Source organism: Gobius niger (assembly GCF_951799975.1).
Source record: "Gobius niger genome assembly, chromosome: 12".
Taxonomy (NCBI): Eukaryota; Metazoa; Chordata; class Actinopteri; order Gobiiformes; family Gobiidae; genus Gobius; species Gobius niger.
In genome coordinates, this window is record NC_136863.1 from 7125068 (window position 1) to 7152249 (window position 27182).

Here is a 27182-nt window from a genome sequence, read left to right on the forward strand (position 1 = left end):
TAACCAGTCTGAAAATGCCAACATGGTGACCTGCTCTGGGGTCAAATATCCCATCAGTTTCCATCAGTGTATCCCAATGCCCTTTCCATAGAGCCTCAGTGAGTTTTTTAGCAGGTGTGAGATCTTTTGGCCTTGTCTTACATGCCCAGTTTACCCAGTCAAGTCGCGTCTCTTCTTCTGGACAACCTGAATAGCTCACGTCTGTGCATATACTAGTGTGGTAGTAGTAGCACAGGAACATTTGCCCTCTTGTGCATGACCCATAATGTTTTAATTGTATTTGCTGAATATTTTAACTTTAACCTCATGTTCTTTCACAATAACAGGCTACTTCTATGTTGTAGACTGTGCAGGGGCTGTGGGGAAGTACCACCTAAATAGTCTAGAAAACAGCATAATTGCGGCATCATTGAAAGAGATTTGATTATAGGTACTTTATTTATCCCACCGATGCTCGTGACTGTGTGGTTTCCTCAGAAAGCCCATGGGAAGTTCATCCCAAACTGCGCTTATATTGAATTAAAGAGACATTAGTTATTTCCTACGGCACCAACAGACGCCCCTTTCTTTTCCTCCTGTAACGTGTTTAAATGAAATTAGGTGGGAAGAATATGCAGACAGATTAGAGACCTATCTGATGACTCCTGGCCTTATGTGCACTCAGTCCAAGGCAATGGATGTAGCAGATGCAAACTATTCAGGGAAGGTCAACACTGCGCTCTGGTGGTGAGAAAGAGTAATTACATCTAGGCAGAACCTTAAAATGTTTGAGGGAAAAAAACTAATGCTTCAGGAAATATGATGGCGCAGAAAAACGAGGGGGAAAAGTATGGGAAAAAAATGATTAAGAAAAAGTGGGGAAATTGGGGAAAAATAGAGAAACAATTGGGGAATAAATGGGTAAGCAAAAATGGTGGTAAAAATGTATAAAGTGTTTGTTTCTGCTCTTTTGTCATCTGTTCAGGACAATTATCTTGATGAACGACAAAGCGATGTAATTTCAGATGTTTGCAGCCCATTTTCTGCATATTTCAGATGGTTTGCAACAATATCGCGTCATCATCGATATAGAGATATACATTTTTTGTCAGTATAGCCCAGCCCTTATGGAATAAATGTTAACTTGTCTGTGTACAAAAAGTTGTATTAAGTTTTGGTTGCCTCATTCGGGAGATCCCGGGGAGACAGGACACGCTGTGTGGTCTGGTGCCGCCTCGGGGTCCAGCTGAAGGATGTGTCTGGGGAGAAGGAAATCTGGCCATCTCTGTTCAGACTGCTGCCTCTGCGACCCGGCCCCAGATAAAAACGAAGAAAATCGATGGATGGACAATAAATACTCACGCTCACACAATAGATACTCACACATTTGATCGATTTGGAGGGTGAAGGCCTCAGTGGTGCCCGTGGTCATCGGAGCCCTCGAGGCAGTGACCCTCAAACTGGAGACGTGGCAACAGCAGATCACAGGAAATACAAACATCTCAGTACAGAAAAGTGCAGTGCTAGGAACAGTTAAGATACTGCACAGAACCCTTAAGCTCCCAGGCCTCTGGTGGAGGACCCGACCTTAGAGGAAAAAGATACATTGAGTAGGTTACATGTAGGCTTAGTTGAGTAACGTTTTGAAGAAATTGTACTGTTTAGAGTAGTTTTTTCATACAATGCTTTCACTTCTACTTGAGTAAAATTAAAATCTAAAGTATCCATACTCTTACTTGAGTGGCAAATGCTTCATTTTGATCGATAAAATAGATGTAGTTGTCTCGTGCTTCTTGTTCTTTGAATTATTCCGTTTTTTTTCTGTATTTTCTGCAGTTTTCTGGGAATTTTCTTTATACTTTTTCGCTCAAACAGTTTCTCACAATACTCAAGTAACATTTTCTCCAAGCACTCTGTTACTTTTACTTGAGTAATTGTTTGTCCCATTACCTTTTACTGGAAATTATCATTATTTTTATTAGGCCTATTATTTTTCGGTTCAATTGTGCAACATGAAACATAAAAACGGATATAACATAAAACTTAAACAAACTAAATAAACTGCCGTCATGCACAAGCTTAATATAGAAGCTGCAGTAACGCATAAGACCGCAGTAGTGAGGCAGTAGTGAGCATAAAATGACTAACTTGCATCTAGCCCCTTTAAGTGCTAGCATCGGATGAGTGTGTGGACCTACGAATGGCTGGAACACAATTACGTTCATGAGTCTGGTACAGTGATTTTTATTTTTTATTTTTTTTTGCTCTACAGCAGTTTATTTCAGATTGTTTATAATATAATGATGATTTTTTATTATTATTATTATTAAAGTCAAGACATCTGAAAATTGAAAATAGAGAGCTCATGTCAAAACAACACAACACAAATAATTAAAATATAATAAGAAAATAAATGAACAAACAGAAAGTTCATTTAGTTCACTTCAGGTAAAGGCATTTTACCATTTCACTTCAGGGGATTTCATTGAAGAAGTCTTTGTAACAGTCTTGGAGTCGTGAGCTTTTCTTATTCATTACATACAACATTGAGTTCATACATTTTTTTTACATCACTTAAAAATAGGGGGAGATACAATTGTGACTTCAAAAACTTTTGTTTGTGAATAAAAAATTTACCAAACAGAATGAAAAAATTAACTACATATTGCAATGATTTCGTGGTTGTGTTATCTTCAAAATAGCAAATAATATATTTTAATGTAAAACAATGACTCTTTTGACAATTCTTGAAAATATAGTTACTCGATTCAGCCCAAAATGTTTTACAAAACAATTTTACAAAAGAAAAACAAGTGCTCAAGAGTCTCTTTCTGTGTTTGACAGAAAGTACAGAATTTATCCTGATACAGTGAATGCTCTCCCCAGTTCCTTACGTCATGAATGCGTGACCTCTCTCGTGACCCCAGGTGCTTCGGCCGGTGCGGCACGTGGTTCCCCTCCTTCCCTCGTGTGCTTCCGTTTTTCACGTCACTGTGGACTTGTCATGCGAGATATTTTTCCCAATTTAATTTACGCTTCGTATTGTCGCATGTTAGCGTTGCTCGTGTCAGTAACTTATCGTACTTAACTTACGCTAGGCACGTTTTAGCCCTCGTGCTAATTGCGCGCTGTTTTGGACGAAGCTAATGCGCCGCGTTTCCAGCGTTTAGTGTGCAAAAGAAGAAGAAGTGCAGAAATGATCAGTGCAGTGCGATTAGTGTTCTCCAAACTCCTCTCTCCACTCTTTAGGACAGTGGAGGCGGACGAGAGCGGCCCTTTCTCTGGTGCAGCAGGTATGGCCTTACCTTAACCTCTTAACCCCCGCCTGAACCGAGCACATTTTCTCCAAAACGTGACGAAAATACGGCAACGGGGTGCTGAGGGACAAAATTTACCCCCAAAATACTTCTCCTGTGCATAATTCCTATTTATTAACCTCTTAACTCCCCGCCTGAACCGAGAGCATTTTCTCTAGTTCAGCTTTACCCAAATCCTGTAGGCCAGTGTAACACCTCATTTGAAAGACCTACAAAACTAAATTGATCTTTTTCCTCACATCAGATTTTTTTTTTCATCACTTTTTTTGTTGGGCAGTCATCTCATTTTTGTCAAATTTTCGTGACTTTTTTGTCACTTTTTCGTCAAATTATTCACATTTTTTTGTCAATTTTTTGTCAATTTTTTGTCTTTTTTTGGTAATTTTTTTGGTCACTTTTTTGTCAAATTATTCACATTTTTTTGTCGAATTCTTCTCACTTTTTCATCCATTTTTTGTCAATTTTTGTCTTTTTTTTGTAATTTTTTTGGTCACTTTTTTGTCAAATTATTCACATTTTTTTGTCGAATTCTTCTCACTTTTCCGTCAATTTTTTGTTCATTTTTGTCATTTTTTGTACATTTTTTGTCTTTTTTTGTCACTTTTTTGTCAAATTATTCGCATTTTTTTTGTCAAATTCTTATCACTTTTTCATCCATTTTTTGTCAATTTTTGTCTTTTTTTTGTAATTTTTTGTAATTTTTTTTTGTCACTTTTTCATCCATTTTTTCTCAATTTTTTGTCAAATTTTTGTCAATTTTTGTCAATTTTTGTCATTTTTTTGGTACATTTTTTGTACATTTTTTGTCACTTTTTCATCAATTTTTTCTTACTTTTTACACATTTCCATCATTGTTTTCGTCTCAGTTTTGTTGCTTTTTCACAGCTTTTTTCCAGAAGCTTTTGGACTGGGGTAAAGCTGGAGAAAATGTGCTCGCTTCAGGCGGGAGTTAAGGGGTTGATTTTGCCTGCAGTTCACAAACTATCCACCAGGGGATGCTGCAGCGCCCTCAGGACCCTGGGTTCCCACGGCCTTGACTAAAAGTCACAAAAGACCGGAAACGGAAAAGTGGAAGAAAATGGATGGATGGATGTAAAATATTATTATAAATGTGTAAAATTTACTTGATATGTCTCTCTGTGTCTGTGCAATTTCACACATTCATCAGCAAATCGTGTTTCCCAAATGCTTAATTGTACGCAGTTGATGAAACATGTGTCATAATCTTTTTGCAGCTATGGAGGACATTCGTCACCTGAGAGGGAGCGTGGTGACCGAGTTCTGCCTTGACTACGGCATGATCGATGACGCCATTTACTTCACCAACGCTGAGGTTCTGGGAGGAACGCCGCTAAAGGAGGGAGACCTGGTCAACTGCATCGCCGTTCGGGACGGGATTCAAGGCGGCTGGAAAGCACTGAGGGCACGTATGATTAAGTCTGGGATGGGGCGATATTTCATAACTGGGAATTATGAAAGAACAATATTGAGAACGTGTTTGTAGGTTAAGGGCCAACTGCCTTAATGTTGTGCATGTAAGCGTTGATATGCAGAGATTAATGAGGAGACATATTTGATTTGTTGTGTTATTTGCAAGGACAGGACAGTCTATTCACTGCAAATATTGACTCTAGGGCGGTGCTGTTCATGCAAGACAGCCCAGGAATTTACAGGAACTTGGGGCTTTTTGCCAAGAAGAATGGGCGGCTTTACCATTACATTATATCAGTCCCTCCAGGATTTCACGATGTTGCGATCGCAACTATTAACGCAACATCAAGCAAACTCTGCAAAATCAGTGTGGAGTTGCAACTTTTCCAAAATCCCGCAACTTTCCCGCAACTATTCCAATAATCCGCAATTTCTTTCGCAACTTTTCCTTTACTCTTTTATCTTTATTTATGCGCAACTAAAGTGAGTTTCTGATCATTTAAATATTTTACTTGTTATATTTTGGCGTATATGCCTAGCACCTCCGCCTCGGACTGAAGGACTTTCGCATCTGCTCCGCCTCCTCTCACTCGCCTGGGCCTTTACAGCCTGAGCCGCTGTGTTCACATGGATCTCGCACCGCGCTCTGTCCAAGTTGCTTCTCTGCTACTGGATCTTTATTTGGCGATATAGGCTTATTTGACAGATAAATGCTGCGTGTGCGTTTAGACGAGTCTTACCCCGTGATGCGGTGGCGTGTGTATGACTCGAGTGGTGCTTTTACAGTGTGAGCTTTTCTGTTGACAGTTCTGTTGAACCGGAGCCAAAGCTCAATGTCCATGTGTGAAATAATCAGATATTTGTTCTCCTCAGATTCTCATTGATTGCTCGATCTCCGACCCTGCGCTCACAGAAACAGGCAGGTGCCTCTTAGCCCTGCCTACTTTCTGTAGCTGAGCGGAGGAGACGAGAGGGGAGGGGCGCACATGGCTGTTTTTTTTTTTTTACAATTATCTAAAAAAACATATATTTTAAGTCTTTTATTATTCCCCAGGGTCTCTTTGGTCAAAACAGATGTAAAATATAAAGAAGAGTACATTTTTTATGCAAAAATATATTGTTTTAAGCAGAAAAAAAATTGCAACTTTTCATCGCAACTTTTGGAAAAATGGCCCGCGAAATCAGGCTTTTTACCCCGCAACAATCACAAAAAATGCCTGCGCAATCCTGGAGGGACTGATTATATACAGAACCTTCTCTACAAGGTTCTGTATATTCTCCATGTGCACGATGTCCCCACGTGATCTCTTCCTGGACAGTAAGATCAATGCTGTACTTCCTGTTCCATATCTTTTAAATTCAAAATCAGCAGGGTCCCAAACATATTAAAAGAGCTCAGGATTGAGTGAAGGAAGTGAATTGTTTGTAGTCCACACATGCAGTCGAGTAATTGTTCTGGTGTAAGCCCTCAGAGCAGCTTCTTGCGTCCAGCTCATTTAAAACAGAAGAAATGGCACTGGTAAAAGATTGTTGCGTCGCGGCCGTCATCTTCACTGTTTTGGTTACGGCCGGAGGAGCACTGGTTGATGGGAAATCTTACCGCGGAAGATGACGCACAGTTAATTCCCGCCTCCCGTGCTATGATTGGCTCTTCTTGGTTTTGCCGGAGTCAGTGAGATTCAAATTGCACAATTCTGTATCCCCATCGATCTCTTAACATGGAGGTTCAGTGCGGCTTGTGCATACAGCCCATATGGAACTGGGGTGTGTAAACTTTTCACCAGGGTCATTTTGGTATGTTATTTTGTTATGTGATGTGAAACTGTAGATATTAAAAGAAATGTTCCCTGGGAAAGGCTTGTGACCCACTGAAAACGGTTCCGCGACACACTTTTGAGTCTCGACCCACCAGTTGAGAACCACAGATTTAGACATCAAAATAGCATTAAAAAGCATTGCATTTGACTTGCTGCCTCCTGTTCACTCCTGTCAACTCCAAATGTTAAAGCATGCCCTCAAATAGCTATATGTTGTTGTCTCGAACTAGACCTAGATCTATGTGGCACCTTTGAAACTGCAAGATGCAGCTGAACCACTAAACCTGTGGGCGGAGAGGGAGGGTAACATCATGCTCCTGTTCAGGTGGAGAAGAGCTCAGACGCCTGGGAGGACGGAGGGAAGAGCTCTCTGGAGGCTGACAGTCTGCAGCTCAGGCCGCTCATTGGCACCATCACGTCGTACGATGGAGAAGGAGGCCACATTAACCAGAACACCCACTTCTCACGCAGCAGCCTCTGGGAAGGTAAGCTCATTATACTGGTTACTTTATGCTCCTAAACTTCACAACTGTTCTAAAATCCCAAAAAGCAATTTAGATGGTGGTCAAGTAATGGCTCTTTGATAAAAATCTGCTGTTTAGGTCTAAAGCTGACTCTTGATGCAAAATGAACACTGGCACCAAGCCTCACATTTAGGCAAACAATACTACAAGGAGCTGCAAGATTTGTGCTACTGATCATTAATAAAAAAAAGAATCAAGTTTATTATTTGGGATCTTTTTTCCCCCGACATTTCTTTAGTGCCGTAAGGAAACATTCACAATATGGTTTTGAGCCTTGCCCTTTATTCTTGACTTTGAAGTCTAGAATGTGAGAATAGTTTTTGAGATATGACTGTTTAATGCAGTCCTGTGTTCGAACACAGAGCATGACGAGACCCACAATACTGTGCATGAAAAAGCGTCTTAAGTGAGTGGTACCTGACAGTTTAACCAAGTACAGAGTGAACATTCAGGAGTGGAAAATGTCTTACTCACCTCTGGGTACTTTTAGTGATGGAGGTCTTTTTCCTCTCCTGGGTGATTTGGAAACACCACTTGGTGGCGCTGTGATAATGTGAATTCCTCTGAAGTGGTTCAGACGGCAAGGATCCCGACAATTGATAAACAAGCATTGACTCACGCAAGCGTTGTGTGGATGTCTTTCAGGTTATGAACCGATGAAGGGGGACTGGGTCCAAGCCAAATACACGATCAATCCCACTTCGTGGACGACAGAGGCTCATTCCGTGGCGCCTCTGCGCTACAGCCGCTTAGACAAGGTACTGGAGCACTGACTGCAAAGTATGTGTATTTGCTTTTTAGCATCAGCAACAAATGAGTTTACTTTGAGATACAGTTGTTATTGCTTATGTCATTGACCTGAATCTTATCAATGTATTGTACGTATCATTTTGAATGTAGGTGCAGGTCACCAACGTGTATGGGAACAGTGGTGTGGTAGAAGACACTGCTTTCTTTTGTCTGGATTCCCTCCTCCTTCCCGCAAACTACCAGCCGACTCTGGGGGACACCGTGAACCTGGTGATGGTGGAAAGCAGCCAGTCTTTCTACAACTGGAGGGCCCTGTGCATCGCCCCTTGTGGACAAAGGTACTGTCAGCACTATAGAGAAGCAGTGGCAATAGAGATGGTTTGCTGCTTTCTCAGCTGTTTTGTTTACTTTAAAATAAAACCTGTTGGTCGTAAAGTGACAATGTAGTGAGCAAATGTCATATGATATATATATATTTTTTTTTTGAGTAAAATTTATTGGGATTATCCACCAAAAGCCAAGAAACAAGTTAAAAAGACAAATGACAGTAATCTAGTGGTGGCTTATGCAAAGTAAATTTCTTAATTACAGACCACCGTGAAAGTTATTGCTGCAAATTATGTTGTGCTTGTTTCAGAGGATTGTCTTGTCTCCTCTGAAAAATGGCAGCTGACGGGCTCCTAATGTTGCGTTTAGTCCTTCCTTTGCTTGCTTTGGTCCGAGGGGAAACATGATTCTGAATGTGATGCTGTATTTGAAAAAAGCATGGGGTAACTGTGTTTTTTATTGCTGTACAGTGGGAGTGTTGTTGCGTCCTTCTCAGAAGCCGACCTCCTGGCCCTCATGGAAAACAAAGGAGGTTTAGATGTGTCCAACTATGGGAATTTTGGCGATATGATGATGGGGGAAAGAAGACAGTTGGTGATCTGGATACAGTAAGTATGTCAGTTAATAAAATAGTTTAGGTCAACGGTTCTCAAACCACCCCCTCAGGGAATGACGTATTATAATGTCCAAATATAATGAAATAAAATGAGCATTATTTATTACTTCACTTACGCTTTGAGAGTCATATGGATCACGACAATTATCAAGGGCTAAAGCAGGACTAAAGTGGGATTAAAAAAAACAAGGAAAATGCAATAATGTGTCACTGATAAGATTTTATGACTTGGGAGATATCTTCTGTTGAAGATAAAGCAAGTCACAGCACGCTATTCTTGGCTTTAGCCGCAGAACAAGGTTCCGTGTTCAGAGAGTGCACGCTTTAATATGACATTTAAGGCTGCAACTAACGATTATTTTTCTATCGATTAATCTATCGATTATTTTTTCGATTAATCGATTAATCTATCGATTATTTTTTCGATTAATCTATCGATTATTTTTCATGTTACCGATTATTTTTTCATTTAAAATGAAGAAAAAAACATTGATGTGTCCAAATGGCATGGCTTTTATATATTTATTTACTACTAGTCTATTTTCCCCACTTTTTAAAATAGTAAATGGCAAATGGGCCCATTCTCTCACTTCTGACCCTGACCCACAGTTTGGGAACCGCTGATTTAAAACTAACTGAAACCTGCACCTGACGGTTATTTCTGTCTGACCACTGAGAATTAGCCTGTGAGTCGCCCAATTCGTTATAGACTGTGCACATTCAGAGAACCAGAGTTACTGTAAGTAACTGTGCTCATGAGAACCATGTGGATTCAACTCCTCTTTGAGACAAAAAGGCCACGGACACGGCTTTACTCTCGTCTATCCATCAAACTACTGTCCTGATTCTCCGCTAGACACAACAAGAAGAGAGTTTAAATGAGTGTGTGGCCGATGCCCCGAGTCCGCGCAGAGAAAACATGAGAACAGCGCCCGGGACACGGGGACGGGATGCAGCCGCGCATGAGGGCAGCATGAGGGCAGCATGAGGCGAACCGAGAACCGGGAGACAGACGGCCGAGCGGGGCACGAGCGGAGAAGTAGCCTACTCGCGTGTTGGGAGAGACGGGGAAGGCGGTCGGTCTCTCCTGCTCATTCACTTCAGCAGACTGCTCCGTTTTGGTTTTATATGTGGCAAAGTAGGCGGAGAGTGAGTGCGCGCTGGAAGAGCCTGTCCCCGTAACAACGCGTTGATTAATCAGTGAAACAACACCGTAGTTTGACTGAGATACGGGGCCCTTGCAGCCGCGGGTGTTTTCGTTTCACATGTTCGTTCATAGCCGTTGTGCTGTAGCCTGGCTAACGCCAGACTGAAACCACAAGTGATACTGCAGTTCGAAATGATTGGAGCGCACACAGCAGTCTGGCGTTAGCCAGGTTAGTTGTGCTGCTGTGATATGACATTTCCGCTCGACACAGTGTGCAAACAACAACATTATTAGGCCGTTTCTGGAAATACTCCCACACTTTTGACGACTTTTGCCGTGCTTTTCCCCCCTCGGTCGCAGCGTTTGCATTACGCGCAGCCACGCTGGAAGTAAAATGTAAACAAGCGACGCGTCGACGCACAAAAACGGCGTCGACGTATTTACGTAATCGACGACGTCGACGCGTCGTTGCAGCCTTAATGACATTTACAATCTATTGTAATCTAGTCTAATTTTCTGTTCCACCAAAACTCGATACCAGAGGGCTTTGCTGCGAGGCTGGTTGAATTTAACCTGGATTAGTTACTGTAATCTGGGTTGACATACCCAGACACGGAGATTCTGGATAAATGATATTACAAAGCGCGTTATCAGTCGGTTAAGCTAACCTTGGGTTTCTCTTAGGATGTGAAACGAAAGGAGTCAGAGCTAAGTGGCTAATCTCAGAAGGGACACAGTTCTTCTGAATATCAAAATCCATCACCAAACTCTTGACAAATACTGTATATTATACAGCGCCATGAACGACTTGAGTCTGAACCGAGCAGCACATAAGGAGAATCTTTATTACAACTTGCAACAATCGTAGTGTGATGCGTTTTTCATGTAGTCATCTTGAATCTGTGTCAGATGCATGTGTAGTAAAAGTTGCGACACGATACTGCTACTTTATAAAATCCATGCACGCTTTCATATAAAGGACTTCTCTCGCCGCTTCTCAAGGTGCTTCCTCCTCTTCCCTCTCTGCTACTCACTCCCTTCTTACTTCTTCACTTCTTATCTAAGCTGGAACTTAACCTGGTCCAGAGCAGGTTTTGCGCTCGGGGCATGTTACCATGGAGATCTACCCTGATAGAAAGTCAGGGTAGATCTCAGGGTTAATCCTGACCTTGACCCCGCAAACACTCTAATCCAGCTTCGTAATTTACCCCTCAAAGAGCAGTTTCATGAACTTGATTCAGAAAAGTGAGGCTTTTTTTATTCTTGCACAATATCATTTTAATATTTACCAGCCTATATGTTCTCCTCCCAGTGATGAAAGTGCAGAGTTTATAAAGACTTTAGACTTAGCCTAGCGTGAATGAAACAGCCCTAAGGACAAAGACCTGGAACTAAATAACTATCAGATGAAGTAAATTCTGAGACCTTTGAGTTCCAAAAGAATTGTATAAGCTGTGAGTAATGCAGGAGCTATACCACATTTCTAAGCCGAATTGATTGTTTTGCTCATTTTGCTCATACTTTTTTTTTCTGCACATTGCCGCTGAAACAGAAATAAGGGTTTGGATACGCAGACGCTGAGGTCCTGCGAGTTTGCCGGCTGGGACTCGGAGAAACAGTTCTCTCTGGTTAAAGTCAGTGGGATCAAAATAGCGCAAACAAAACCGTCATCTCCAGAACCAGACCCTGCTCCGGGGACAGTTGAAGATGATAAAAGTGTGACCAAAGAAGAGAAAAACAATGTGGAGGAAGATGGGGTCGACGGGAGACGAGCAGAGGGAGAAATCGAGATCCCACCGGGAAACAGGGTCTCCGTCACTGTGGCCTGTAACACCAAGTAAGTCTCATGTCTGGGTTAAAGAATGGAACAAAAGTTATGGAACAGTGTCCTAGTGTACCCCTGATGCTTTTTGGTCGCATACCTCCTATAAAACGCACTTGTAAACACTTAGTAAAATATCTATTTCATTCACTATTACATTAAACTCAAGCAGGTTTTCCATATTTAAAAATCCTACAGTTGATTTTCATAACTACAAAAACATTTTAATTTATATGATATGAAAGTTGTTTGTGTACATACTTTTAATTGTTTTGGCTCTTTTAGTTGCCAGATCCTGTGGCATAAACCTATAAACCAGTGGCTCTTTTCTTGGTGTATACCAGAGAAAACCCCCAAAAAGAACATATTTATGACCCTGCCATTAAACCAGTTTTTAGAGGCAGTCTGGGGTCCCTTGGGGGACCTCAGATGCACAAAGCTCATCTACGAAAACAAGTTTTGAAAAAAATCTATTCTGAAAAGAAAAATACATTTATTTCAATAAATGCAGCAGTTTACACCAGTATTTAGCTGCCTGGTATTGCCAGATAGACTTTATGTAGTTTTAGCTGTAAAATAAAACCAATTGATTATTGTGATGCCCGACTTTGGGAATGGCTGTTTTAAAGTATAAATTGGGGACATCTAAACAAAGGGGCTAAAAGATAAAATATATATTAAAAATTGCACAACTAATCAGATATTCACTGAGATTCATTTCATAGTGCACATTTTTAACGTATTCAGGAGCAATAACATTGGACAGAGGTTTAAATCACAAAGCTAACAGCTCACAATTGAGTTGGAATAAGTTAGAGGAAATCATTTTACTGTTACCTGTTCATTCATGATTTGTGTCTTTAAAACTGTGTAGGATTCTGGGGTGTTGTGCAGAGCTGTTGCTGCTGCACTTCTCCTCCTTCTCCATCGGGAGGCGCCTGGATGTCGCGGTGGGGAGTGAGGATGAGGCTCTGCTGAAGCCCTACGCCCCCTACAGCCCCGTGGAGAGACCTGACCCAGTGCACATCTACAACCACGTCATCACCGTGTCAGCCCCCAAAGATGCACCCAAGTAATGCATACTTAGATCTTAATCTGAACCAGGGAACATGCTTTTTTTTGCCGTACATGCACTATAGCAGGTGGCAGGTGTTGTCCCACTCCTGCGCTTTAAATTGGTGTTTATTTGGTGAATTCTTGCGGAGATATGGTCTTACAACAGCGATCACTGAACAGGCAAAATCGATACTGGTGTAAAGTAAGAGACTTTCTAATTTTTTTCATATTTGTAGACTCAGTAAACGCCGGCTGCCGAATTTCCTTCCAAGTTTTCCGGTGCCGCAGGCTCTGAGAGACTGTGTGGAGGCACAGAGTGATGTCCTGGTGGTACAGCACTGTCTTGGAGAGGTGAGAGAACTTGTGTACAAAATATGAGAAAAAATTGTACATATATGTATTTAATCACTGTCTGAAAGCAGTACTAAGTAGCTTTTTTACCTTAAATCCTTTTCGTAGTCCCTCTGGGGGTAATAAAAGAGTTGATGTGATGATAGGGGGATCTTTCATCTTCCCTGGTGTCTCTGGCCTGAAAACCACTATTGCAACTTTCCTGCCTACAAATCGGAGACCCCAATTATACACTAATAGAATCACGAAGAAGAAGCTAATGGGCAAAGCTAACTGCGGGCTAGCGCCACATAAACAGTATTTACACCCAAGTTTGAATGAAAAAGAATATCTCCATTGTGTAATTGGATGTACAATATTCCTCTCTCCCTTTGTCTGTTCTGTCAGCGTAGTATTTACTCTTCCGGACAATTAATGAGTAAAACACTGTAGCATGCTACAACACCTGCAGAGGCGCTTATGGCCTTTAGGGGCATGAGTAAAGCTAAATTCTCCCAGAGCATCAGAAAGCGCCTATTTGCTATAACATCGTCCCCCTTTTCTGTGCATCCACAGGTGCTGTCAGCGGTGAACATGCATGCACGTTTCTCCACTCTGCTGTGGCTGGAGGAGCTTCAAGCTGAGCAAGAGATAAAGGAGTTCTCCATCCACGGAGCGCTGCTCAAGAAGGGCTCCACCTACCTGCACGTGGAGGTGCTCGGGCTGACGGAAGGGCGGCCCAATCTTAATTTAGGTGAAGGGATTAAAAAGCATTAAATTTGACTTGTTCCCACCTGTATAATCCTGTTTTTTTTCTTCAGGTGATAAAATTGTGCTGAAGAAACCTCTGAGTGACGGCATGATGGTGGAGGTCATTAGTTACATCGCAGAGGTACGATGATGATCATTGTTTTTAATTAACATTCAAATCAAGTTTGAATGGAGGGTGAAAAAGAAGTGTGAAAGAATGACAATTTCTTCCTATTCTTCTGCTTCCTCTTTTACTTCCTCTTCTACCTCTTCTGCTTTGTCTTCTTCTGCTTCCTCTTCTTCTGCTTCCTCCTTCCACTTCTTCTTTCTCCTCTTCCGCCTTGTCTTTGTCTTCTTCCTCTCCTTCTTCCTTTCCTCTCCTTCCTCTCTGCTTCCTCTTCTGCTTCGTCGTCATTGTCTTTTTTTCTTCTTCCTCTCCTCCCTCTCCTTTCTCTTCACATAATTCTTCCGATTCTTCTTCCTCTTGCGCTTCTTCTACCTCTTCTTCTTCCTCTCCTTCCTCTTTTCTTCTTCTGCCTCTTCTTACCATTATGTAGTATATTGTGAGTCAGCATCCTTTCATTTAATATTTTACTTACCAATGTCAACACAATACATTCTGTTTAATTTAAACCAGAAAAGTAAGTATTTTACTTTGAGAAAATCATGGCTAAAACTGAGCTTGTGTGTATTTTAGAAATACAGATAAATTGGCGATATATTGTGCAGCCGTGGATGAGAGATTTGCCTGTAAATCATGTTCTTGTCACTTTCCAGATCAACGGAGAAGACGTGAGTTTGAGGGTGAACTTTGATTTTCAACGCAGTTACCTCGGAGAGCCTTTAGATATCGAGTTTTCTTACAACAGGTGAATTCAAAAACATCAAAACTTGTGCAATATTTACCAATTTTATGTCAGTTCTTTTAGACGAGTCTTTTCCAACCGTTTGCTTTCAGATTAACCATAAGACGCTGTCACCATGCGCTGGATCAGGTCAAACCATTTGCAGGAAGTAAGTTTATGTTATAAATCACACATTTGTCACCAAGTTTATTCCATTAACTTTTTTTTGTTTGTTCGATTTCTCAGTCCTCTTTCCAACCAGAGTAACAGTCCAAGCTCCGCAGTGGACAGGAGAGTGGATCGATGAGTCTGACGCGGAGAAAGAAGAGGAGAATGTGGGGATTAAGTGATACATAAATGATTTTCTGAGTGTTGCAGTTATTGTTATGTTGTATTTTGTCCATTACAGGTGCAAGTCATGGAGAATGGAAAAGTGTCAAGCATCTCAATTGACATGAAGACAAAGGGAACACAGACGAAAGGTATTTGAGTTTGTGTTGTCACTTTGGGGACATTGCTTGTGCTGTGCAACCTGTTCCAACCAAGAGGAGAATGCTGAAATCAAGAGGTAACATGCATCACGTCTTACATCAAATCAAGACCAAACCAGCGTCAGTGCATGTGCAAAGTAGGAGTTGAGACAAGAGAAAAAACGGGCTGTAATGTGATCTTGCAGTACCACTCACACTTACCTCAGTTTTTGAAATAACATCAGGATGAGAGTCTGTTTTATTTCCTCACAGACGGCTCTCTGCCCTCCAAACGCGTGCCCTGCGAAGGACGTTTCTTTAACCCGGACCTGAACTCCCCTCAGAGAGAAGCGGTGAAGAGGATCCTGTCTGGAGAGTGCAGACCCACTCCGTACATCCTGTTTGGACCTCCAGGCACCGGCAAAACCATCACTCTCATAGAGGCTATACTGCAGGTGACTACATGACAGCAGTGCATTTTCATGATTACACAACTATTGCCTTTTGTAATTATACAGAGGGCACTATACGTGATTTGTATAAAATGTATGGTATTGTATATAGCGCTTTGAAAATGTTATTTCATGCGTGTACTTTGTGTTGGAATTTTCTCATCCCAACTATAAGCTTGGTTGTCGTTGCCTACATGAACTGCTAGTTACTCACCATGACCTAATTCTTCTCAGATATTTAGTTTTTTTGAGTTACAATTCACTTTTTGCCGAAAAGATGCTGCAGCCAAAGATATAATAAACAAGAGATCGATGGTCAGCCATTCAGCCCCATTCATAGTAATGAGCCCATGTGGCCTGTGAAATTAACAATGCATTGCTCCTCCCACAGGGCATGTTCCATAAAAGGGCAAAAAGGCGGGGGATCGGCTACGAGCCTCCACATGCTGTAGAGCAGGGGTCACCAACGTGGTGCCCGCGGGCACCCATGGGCCCTTTGGGGCATGTCCAGTAGCCCTTGGGACTTTTTCTACACAAATTACAGTTATTTCGGTTCTTGTGACTCGGTATGAGTTTAAAATAAAGCTATTTTAATATAATATGTCCTATAAGTGAACAGTGTACGTTTAAAGCAGTACTAAGTAACTCTTCCCCCTAGAGGCCATAAGCGCAACTGCAGGTGTAGTAGCAAGTTACGATTTTTTAATTTATTAATTGTCTTGGAGAGTAAATACTACGCTGACAGGAAAGGCGAAGGGAGAGAGGGTTACTGTACAGCCAATTATATAATAGAAATATTTTTTTTCACTCAAACTTGGCTGTAAATACTGTTTAAAGTGACGTTAGCCCGCAGTTAGCTTTGCCCGTTAGCATGTAAGCTTCTTCTTCGTGATTCCATTAGTGTGTATTGCTTTCTCCGCACCGGGGGCAGTCAAGTTGCAAACATGGTTTTCTGGCCATAGACACCAGGGGGAGATGAAAGACCCTCCAATCATCCCATAAACACTTGTATTACCCCCACAGGGACTACGGAAAGGATTTATTAAGGTAAATAAGTTACTTAGTACTGCTTTAAGTCTTTAGGATTTGTTTTTAACTGGTAGCCCTCGAACAACTTAATGCTCTTAAAGTAGCCCTCAGCTGAAATAAGGTTGGTGACCCCTGCTGTAGAGCCTGTCAGTCAAAGGCTTAAACCTTAAATTCTGCTGCACAAATAAACAGCGTGGATAAAATCTAGCCATTTTCTAGACAAAAACTCTTTGGAGCCAGGCTTTCAAGCAGTGTTAGAGAGTTGCAGAGTCTTCATTGGAATCCAGTGTTTACAAAGTGTCTTTTGGAGTCACTCCTGGCCACCGGGGGTGGTATTGGAGCAATGTCAGCTCCGCGCCATGAGGACCAAAGAGAAGTGCTTTCCTCGCCCATTGGCCGCTGCGCACCACGGTCTAAAACATGATCAAATGAATGATGTTGTTCCTCTGTGTCTGGCTCAGAGCATGAGGCAGGGGTGGCTGTTTACTTTTCTCATACAGTCAGGGCACACAACAGTGGCCAATTATTTATTGAGTGCATATTTTTTCCAGGCCAACCTCAAAATCCTTAATGGCTCACTGATTGAAAAGAATGAATTGTACAGGTGGACGTGTGTAAGTCTGTGTCGTGCACATGTACACAATTACTCCAACATTATGTTATGTTTACTATGTCACGTGTTTGATAGATTTGACCTTTTCTGCAGAGGTCTCATTATTTCACACCATGTCCACAGGTTTACCATTTCCTGCCCAGTAGTCGGTTGCTGGTCTGTACTCCCTCGAACAGCGCAGCCGACCTCATCTGCATCAGACTGCACCACAGCGGCTTTCTGGATTCCTCCAGTTTGGCCCGTGTCAACGCGTCCTGTAGGCAAGACGAGGTACTGCAGCTCACCTGTAAAGCTGATTTCGCGGAGTTTGCTTGATTTTGTGTTAATTGGAACCTCGACCATCTGCCTCTCTGCCATTTTGATGAATAATAAATAATAGGGCAGAGAAAACTGAACTATAAAAACTACAGTGAGATGAATCCCTTGAATTAATGTTTTGTTCTTTTAAGAGGAAATTGTTTATCCTAAGTAATTGTAGTCTTTCTGGAATTCTGCAATTTCAATTAATTATTAGTAGATAAACACGTGGAAATTTGTTTTGGTGTGATTTCCTTCATCGGAGCAACAATGATCTCCAAAACAATGACTCTTTCTACATGTTTATCAAATATACACACTATCTGACCTTTTTTGTGCCAAAGAATAAACTGAAAAATCGATCAAATGCAACAGTCCCACCCACCTCAAGTGTTTGGAATTGTCTTTTGTTTTTGTTTTTTTAACGGTCAATATGTTAATATACAAAAGTCTTTGGGAAAAGTGAGACTCTAACTTCCGTGTACAGTGGGATTTGGGGGGTGCGCATCTGGAGCTGCATAAACTGCCCTGATTGATTACTTTGTCCCATCTGTGGGTGTGTAGGCCATCCCTGAAGTGCTGAGAGCCTACTCCAAAGCCGGAGAGGACGTCAGAACCGCCTGCTTTCACCGCATCGTGGTCAGCACCTGCTCCAGCGCCGGAATGTTCCACAACGTCGGGATACAGTAAGTCTGAGCAGCAGGGAGCATCAGAGGTGCTTTTATGTGTAAAAAGAGATATTAAACTTGTCATTTAATCCCAGAAGTCCAGCTGACTTTGTGTTTGTGTTATTGTAATATGTTTTTTTTGTATTGAATTATTTATATTCTCTGCAGAGTCGGCCATTTTACCCACGTGTATCTGGATGAAGCGGGTCAGGCCACGGAGCCAGAAGCTCTGATTCCCATAAGCCTCGTCTCTGAAAAAGACGGACAGGTGAGTGCTATTATTAACATTATTAACATTATTCCCTGCATATTTTCTCTGTTTGAAGCATTTTATAAACTCCTGTCTCTCCCTGTGCCGCTCAGATAGTTTTGGCTGGAGACCCTCGTCAGTTGGGGCCGATCGTCAAGTCGAAGCTGGCCACTGCGTTTGGTCTGGGGGTGTCTCTGCTGGAGAGGCTCATGGCCAACCCCCTGTACTCGCGACACGACTGGGGCTACAACCCAAGACTGGTGAGTGCTGCAATTAAATATATATCTCAGTATATGAAGTTAATAGTGATTGCATAATTTGTATCAACACTATTCGATGAGACGTCTCAGAAACATAACTATTGTTTCAGTTACTAAGATAAGGCTTTGCTAGTCTGTGTTTCCAAGTTTCTCAAGCCACCACACTGCAGTCATACTCTGGTGTGACAATATATCGATTTTGTGATATATTGTAATATCTTGCGGGCCGATGTGATACCCATAATCTTTATTCTGATATTGATACGTTTGATGATGATATGCATGTTAATGACCATCGTCATGCATATTAATGAGGCAGCTGTGATCTACTACTTTCTTAGTCCAATAATGATCAAGGATTCAGTCAGGACAGTAGAGGGCAGCACTTGGACCAAACACTGTCTCACAGTTGGGGCTGATCGTTTGGTCTGGGGGTGTCTCTGCTGGAGATGCAGATAGTTTTTATATAATTATAAATACGATTATTTTGTGGTTGATTTATTCATTTTGAACTGTGGTTTCTTTTCTATTTTCATTTTTTGAATTGAATTAAGTTATGCCACTGACCGAGACCCATTTTCAGTTTGTAAGTCAGGGATTGTTTTTTCACTTATTTATTTAAGAAAAAAGGGTGCAAAGCAGATAAAAAACAAATGTAAATGATGATGATAGTGGGACGCTACTATTGTAGCCACAGCCACCCATTGGGCTAGACTGACGGAAGCAAGGCTCCATATCCTGCTTTTCTAAGAGTCTGCAGAAGTCTCTTGGTTGAAAACGGCTTTAATTCTTAAAGGGGGGGTATTATGCAAAATCGACTTTTTCAAGCTTTACATCATGTTATTAAGTCACTCCCTCATTAAAACCATGCCTGAAGTGTTGCCTTGGCACATTCACGTATTTTCGAGTAATCTGTAGAAACTCTGATGGCGGCCATTTTAGGGATAAAACGCCTGATTCCTTTAGGAAACGCCCTCGACCTCCAGGATACGCCTCCGACCTTTCGTCACCAGCCGAGTAACCAACCACTGCTCCTCAGCAGAACCCCCTCCCCGCAGTGTCTAGCCCTAAGATGTAAACAGAGTCATCATGGAGGATTAGCTTCATGTGTTGTGAACTGGAGCCACAGCAGACTTTTACAAAGACACACATCAGTGTTTCTGTTACCTAAACACCCAGGATTAAAACCGGTGACAAGAAAACTTATTTCAGTGGCTGGTTCTGCGCTGGGCCTTGATGATGCACAGAGCCTCCGGAGAAAGCTAATGCTAAGCTAAACCTCGAGTCATCACGTGAAAACGAGAAATATGCACACATAAAGTCAATAAAACCACCACACACATAAAGAACCGTTTAACAATGATCACACACGGAGCCAGGCTTGTTGATTTGGAAGTTTATTGCTCACATTTCATCTACAATGGGTCATAGCCGAGTGGTTTTCTCCCGGAGCTAACAAGCTAGCCGCGACAAGCTAACGGGAAAATTCAATGAATACAAGTAGCATATTATGCATTGAAAACGTCACTAAAACAGGCAACTGCTTGAAGCAGCCTTTATGATGATCACACACTGAGCCTGGCTTGTTGATTTCGTAGTTTATTGCTCACATTTCATCTACAGTGAGTCGTAGCCGAGTGGTTTTCTCCCGGAGCTAACAAGCTAGCCGCGATAAGCTAACGGGAAAATTCACTGAATACAAGCAGCATATTATGCATTGAAAACGTCACTAAAACAGGCAACTGCTTGAAGCAGCCTTTATGATGATGACACACGGAGCCTGGCTTGTTGATTGTGCAGTTTATTGCTCACATTTCATCTACAGTGAGTCGTAGCCGAGTGGTTTTCTCCCGGAGCTAAGGCACTATTAGCCGCGACAAGCTAACAACCTTCACCTTCACAACATTCATTGAAAACAGGCAGCATATTGTGCACAAATAACGTCAATAAAGCAGGCAACTACTCAAAGCAGCCTTTACGATGATCACACAATGAGCCTGGCTTTACACATTTGTGGTTTATTGCAGACTTTTCATCAACAATGAGCTGTAGTCGATTATAACAAGCTAACGGGTAACCTCGAAAAACCATTGTCCACCTGCACAGATAATGTCCGTCTTTTGAATCGTATGGGCTCCTGCAGATCCTGGTGTAGTCCATGGGGGTATAGTTAGAGATCCATAGGGCATGGCAGATGCAAAGAGATAGCCTCCAAACCGCAGTTATTTTTCAGGCAAGAGCCCCGTCCAAGCGTCCGGTGTGGAAGGTTCGTCTTCAAATCACATCCTGTGTGGCCATTGTTCCCAAAGTGATAAACAGTAGCTCCTTTCCAACAATAAAAATTAAAATGCACCGATCGTAGTTTCAATACTGTTGAGACAGCGCAGTGTTGTTGTGATGCGTTTGGAGGGGGCGTGTCGGAAAAGGTCAGAGGTTCTTAAAGAGACAGGGGCCTATTTCAAGTCATTTGCTAACGCCATTTTGAAAGAGCAATTTTATACAAGGCAGTTCTTCTAATTTACTGCATTGACAGACCAACAGAAGGTTTCGTCATCATTGTAGTGTGCTATAGACTGGTGCTATGTGGCTGAAAAAAGCATAATACCCCCTCTTTAACAATCCAGACCGGATGATTAACCTTTAATACAATGAAACACTGAACAATTGAGAGCTAACGCTTCACACGCACATTTCCGCTTGTTTGAGTCTCTGTATGAGAAAAGAAAAGTTAACTAGAACATTATCTAACTTGCTTAGAGCATTAATTAGCAAGACCGGAAATGTCTACCTTCTTGTGCTTCTGACTTAACTCATAATGTCATTTGTGAGCACAAATGACATCCTCCATTTCTATCCACAGGTAACAAAGCTGATCTACAATTACCGCTCCCACGAGGCTCTGCTGACGCTGCCGTCCCGACTCTTCTACGAGGGGGAACTGTGTGTGAAGGCGCCTCAGTCTGTGGTGGAGTCTCTCTGTCAGTGGAAGGCACTGCCCAAGAAAGGCTTCCCTTTGCTCTTCCATGGAGTCAGGGTGAGAGCTGCACTGTTCTCTTTGGTTATGATTGTTTTGTAACAGTTTATCAGATAAACTGTAATGAAATTCTAATGTCTATTTCTTCTTTAGGGCACAGAGATGAGGGAGGGAAACAATCCATCTTGGTTTAACCCCGCAGAGGCAGTGCAAGTCATGCTCTACTGCTGTCAGCTCGCTAAGAAGATCTACAACCCTGTCAACGCCTCCGACATCGGCATCATCGCCCCCTACAGGAAACAGGTGGGAGCAGAATAGCAGTGTGGGATTTCCGTCATCAAACATATTATCCGTCACCTAGAATCTGTCAGAAATATATAAATCAAAAGTAATGTCGGGATAGTGCATTCAGTGACACTTCTGTGGTGAATAAGTTGAACCGCGGCTATCAGCCAGTCAGAAGGGAGTTGATGCAGTGAGGAGGGGGCACTGGACGCTCTGCTAAAAAGATTAGCCACTTCGGACCTAAAGTGAGTGTACTATGTCAGCGTGGACTGGACTGGGCGGTTCCTACAGACTCCGCTCCATAAGTCATTTTTGACGTGGTTTTATTCTATTTTTTTTGTCAGGGACGGTACAATCAACATAGTTACAATTAATGTTTGCAGCTGATGTGATGCATGAAGAGCTTTTAGCTAGTGCTAATTCACAGTTCATATCCCTGGTTGGGCCTTTCTACACAATTTACAATAATAAAATACATTGATGCAACATTTGTATAAAACGTTTTCAATCACACACAAACATACTGTATACGCTCAAACCTACATTCACAGGTTTGAGCGTATACAGTATGTATGTAATGGTATACTTCATAAGCTCATTGTTCTTGTAATGTTAGTCAGACCATTGAGAGCTCTAAAAATGCATCCAGACAAAAACTGCTCCTATTTAAAATCTGACATATAATTCTTAATTTGAGCAAATTACCCATGTGAGACAACAGCAAAAGGACCATCTGAAAGTATTATTCTGAATGTGCGCACTCTGCTGCCCTGCATAGATGTAGTGATATCACTGTTTTTGCTTTAACCCCTGTACTAAACCGATTCCAATATCCATGCTTTTGATGATGTCATGCATATTACTGACCAACTTCATGAATATTAATGAGGTAGCTGTGTCCCACTGCTTTCAGTAAACAGAGCCCAATAACAGTGAAGAATTCAGTCAGAACAGCAGAGGGCAGCATTGCCTTGGACCAAACACTGTCACTGTTGTCCATTCAAATGTTGTGACTGTTCACAGTCCGAACATCTGTTAAAATGGTGAACGTGTCAGAATTAAGGCCCTTGAAAACTCATAAAGTGTCCACGAGACAGTCAGACATGCACATCCACAAAAAACTACACCATGCGAGAGATAGTATTTGCAGTCAAAAATCAAGAAATTAATTGCACAGGCATCATTTTTACACATCGTGATGCCAATAGAAAGTCTTTTGGGACCTGTCTAGCTGTGCAAACATTTTTTGTTGTTTATTCATGATGCAAGGTGGGGCAGCGGTTTGATCTTGGACCTGGGCCTTTTGTGTGTCCCCTTTGCAAGTACTCCCCATGTGTACAGGTGCTCTGGTGTCCTAAAATCATGTTCAATAGGGTTTCATTTGGGGTTATGGCTTTCTTGGAAAAATGTTCGCAATCTCACCAGGACTCTCCTGCTTAAATTGTTGTTCAATTGGAGTCTTTAATGTATAGGGCTGAGCAGTGGTTAAAGCCATACCAGTATGGTGTCGGGATAAAAGTTCATGTACTAGTGGCTCTGAAATAATGAAAGTATCAAAAGCAGGTACTGAAAAAAGATTCCCAATATTTTCCCCACTTTTTTACACATTTTAAAAAATTACTTTTGCCCATTTTTTTCATATTTTTACCCCAATTTTTTCCAAATTCCCCCCCATTTTATTCTGGTTCTAGATGACAAATATTTTAGTATAGGTATCAAAAAAAGTTCAGGTGTCTCTCTTTTCCTCTGACCCTGATGCAGTATGTTATACTGTTAAGTATTTTTGTGGCAGGGCAGTCGGTGAAAAGGAATTTTCTCTTTTTCTCTTGTGTTTTAGTCCGAGAAGATCCGTCTCCTGCTGAGTAAAGTCGGCCTGTCTGACATTAAAGTGGGCTCTGTGGAAGAGTTTCAAGGACAAGAGTTTCTGGTCATCATCCTCTCCACTGTGCGTACTTTGAACACTTTTCGTCATTCTATTTTGAAAAGGCAAACCACTGTGATGCTTCAGCAAAAACGTTGATCTGTGTTATAGACTCTGTACAATACAGTAACATACTTAACATTAACTGTAGCTACAAACCTGTGACACATGCGAAACTGCAGCATCAAAAGGCGAAACGTTCGTCAATGCACTGTTTTTGCTTCCGTGTGGTGTTTCGTGAACGCAGGTCCGTTCTAATGAATCGGTGCCGATCGATGACCTGCAAAGCTCTCTCGGTTTTTTGAGCAACCCCAAGCGCTTCAATGTCGCTGTGACTCGACCTAAAGCTTTACTTTTAATCGTTGGAAACCCTCACATCCTCATTCGGGTGAGTACCTGACCAAACAGTTCACGGTTGTTCTAAAATGTAAGGATTTGACCTTATTTGTGTTTGTATGTAGGATCCTTGCTTCAGGTCCCTTCTGGAGTACAGCTTCATCAATGGGGCGTATCTGGGCTGTGACCCTCCACCCTGCCTCAAAGAAACCCCAGTGTATGTGTCATAATGTTACTCACACGCGCCTGTATAGAAATAAATACTATATCGACTTATAGTTCAATGAATGACAGATAATCAATACATTTATGGGCTCAGTATTTATCATCTGTACATTTATTTGCATTTATTTTTCACATTTTTTGTTTGTATCTCATTGTATTCCATGTTTATGGTCTGCAATTAAATTAAAATCAAGTTGACCCCTTAACCCCCACCGTAACTGAGCACATTTTCGCCACTTCTGTCTTACCCAAATCCAGTTTTTCGACTGGAGTTTACAGCCTAACGGCCAGAGTAATGCCACATTTGAAAGCTAAGACCAATAAAACTGATCCTGACTTTTTCCTTGCATTTTTCTCACATTTTTTAGGGTTTTTTGTCTTGTTTTTGTTGTTTTTTGTTGCTTTCGCTGTCACTTTTTTCCTTGACGCTTTTTGGTTGTGTTTTTGTCACTTTTTTGTCGCTCTTTATCACTTTTTTGTCACTCTTTTGTTGCTTTTTTGTTGTGTGATCTTACATTTTTGCTTTAGGCTGTGCTCACAAAAAGAAGCTCACAAGAGATTGAAGCCCGGCCTGGCCTTTTTGTTTGCTCAGGCTTGATTTACCAGTGGCTATTTTTTTTTGCATACACACGCTCTCTAAAGTTACAAAATTACTTTGTTATAAAGTCTGGTAAACAGGTGTACATGTATTTATTAAACCTCTAATCTGCTCCTTTTCCTCTCCGTTCTAACAGAGCCAAAGAAGCCCCAAGCGCATAAGAAGTCCCCTTTCATTACGAGTGCCTCCGGGTGGCGTGAGCTGTATATATAAGTTAATTGGTCAATACTTACATATTGTTTCTATAAAATATTAAGCTTTTTTGAGAAATAAATGTCAACGTTTTGCACAAAGCATATTCCTCTTTATTTATTGCTTTATTTGAGATGTATTCGGTTGTAACAGGTTTACTCCAGGTCGTCTTCATTTGTGAGGTTTAGCCCCGGTTAGACCTTTATTCTTTGTCCTGGTTTACTTTTTTTGGGCTTGGTTTGCTCTGGTTATGTGTTCATTTAGCTTTGGTTTTGTCTCTGTCACTTGTAGATTTGGTGATTTAGTCTTGGTCTTCAGATAATACATGAAAGTTTGAGAAGCACTCACACAGACCCATCTTTCTTCCCCCTGCCTTGGCTCTGGGTCTGTTTCCCTGTTGTCTGCCCGCCTCGGCGTGGCTGCGTCTGCCCAACACTCCCGGAGACTGGATGTGACAATTGAGTGCTACTGTCAGTCTGCACAGGCCCTGGTGCGAGGAGGAGGGTGGGGCGCAGACGCGTCATATGCAGCAGACCGACTTCTGTGCAGGACAGACAGGCCCCTCAAAGTCTCTGCTCCAGCTTTGAAGTGTGTCTTTAATGTTTGATTCGGACTCTAGAGTGAATTAAAATATATTTTCAGGTCATTCTCTTTCACTGGAGTCTTCTATTATAAATTGGATCTGAATGAAACCTGGTCAGAATCAACAATTATCAGTCCACGCTCATCAATTGTAACATGCTGTATACAAAAATATTACATATAATAGATTTTTGTAACTATTAAATCTTGCTGGAAGACTTGCAAGCCGACCCCAGATAAAGTTGAAGATGGACTGGTGGAAAGATCAATTGTAATATAGAATAGCTTTAGCAATTTATGGACTGAAGCTTCTATTGCAGGCCAAAACAGTCGCTGGAACACTCTCATTTAACACCATCATCTCAGATCTTTTCCGAATCCTCCAAAAACAGTTCCCAGAGCCTTTACCATGAAAAACTGAAATTTGGGGGAATGCATTACCCCAAACATGGGATCAAATTATGCACTGACTTCAATATTTACTTAGGTGCCGGCTTGTCTTAAGTTAACGGGCCCTGGCACCAAACCAGCTGAGAAACAAGCCAGTGATTTACTTCGGGTCACGTCTTTTATTCTTTTTATTCTCTAGTTATTTTCTCCATCTAAATCTTTTAGGTTAGACAGGTGTCTAACCTTTGTGCTCTTTTCACATGAACCGGGGTTTGGGCCACACTCAGGACAGACTGTGTGTCTACAGCTCAGCCATTAGCTCCAACAACAGCCCCCCGCTGGGCTCCTGGCAGGGGCACCATGCTAAATGTGGGGGCCCATTGTTCTCCCAAATTGGAGTGTGACTCTAATTGCCCAGTTAGTCCCCTCTGATGGTCTGAGCTCGTCTACCTGAATGAGAGGCATGAGTCTGGGCTGTGAAAGTTTGTGTTCCTGCTGCAGGAGCAGACAGAGCGAAGGAGGTGCCAGTCTGGGCTGTCCCGGATAGGGACCTGGCCCATGGGAGAAAGTCCTCAAAGGCCCTCGGGCAATTCATTCAGATAAACATCTGAACATGGAGACAGACTGCAGCTCTAATGTGGCTCGTTTGTTATATCAGAGACTTGGTTCCCGAGATCAAACTGTGACAGAAGTGTCTGCAGCTTTGAAGATCAAATCTCAGCAACACTGGATGAGTGTTGGTCTTATGAAAACAGGAGTGCAGATTATTTTTTTTACCTTTTTTGTTTCCATATGAAACAAAAGGCATGAGCATATTTATCAAATTGGGGACACAAAGCCTGAATCCACAACGAGCCTTTGGACACTGCAGAGAACAATGTCATTATGATCTTATTCTCAACATTTTCTATGAAGAAATGAATTTATCC

The 27182-nt window shown here is 41.8% G+C and overlaps 1 protein-coding gene across 1 annotated transcript; it reads left to right on the forward strand.

Annotated features, from left to right (window-relative positions):
- Positions 1–4533: 4533 nt before the first annotated feature.
- mov10l1 (Mov10 like RNA helicase 1) lies at positions 4534–26800 on the forward strand (the record flags this gene model as incomplete). The annotated part of the gene is made up of 25 exons (XM_079568358.1): positions 4534–4719; positions 6870–7029; positions 7714–7826; positions 7969–8156; positions 8616–8753; positions 11461–11745; positions 12605–12802; positions 13023–13137; positions 13693–13870; positions 13938–14008; positions 14644–14735; positions 14825–14880; positions 14958–15046; positions 15121–15193; positions 15455–15636; positions 17399–17545; positions 18137–18258; positions 18409–18508; positions 18604–18750; positions 21611–21784; positions 21878–22027; positions 23847–23954; positions 24178–24318; positions 24392–24483; positions 26755–26800. The coding sequence occupies 25 exons, from the start codon at positions 4534–4536 to the stop codon at positions 26798–26800; spliced, it is 3351 nt and encodes a 1116-aa protein (XP_079424484.1).
- Positions 26801–27182: the final 382 nt, after the last annotated feature.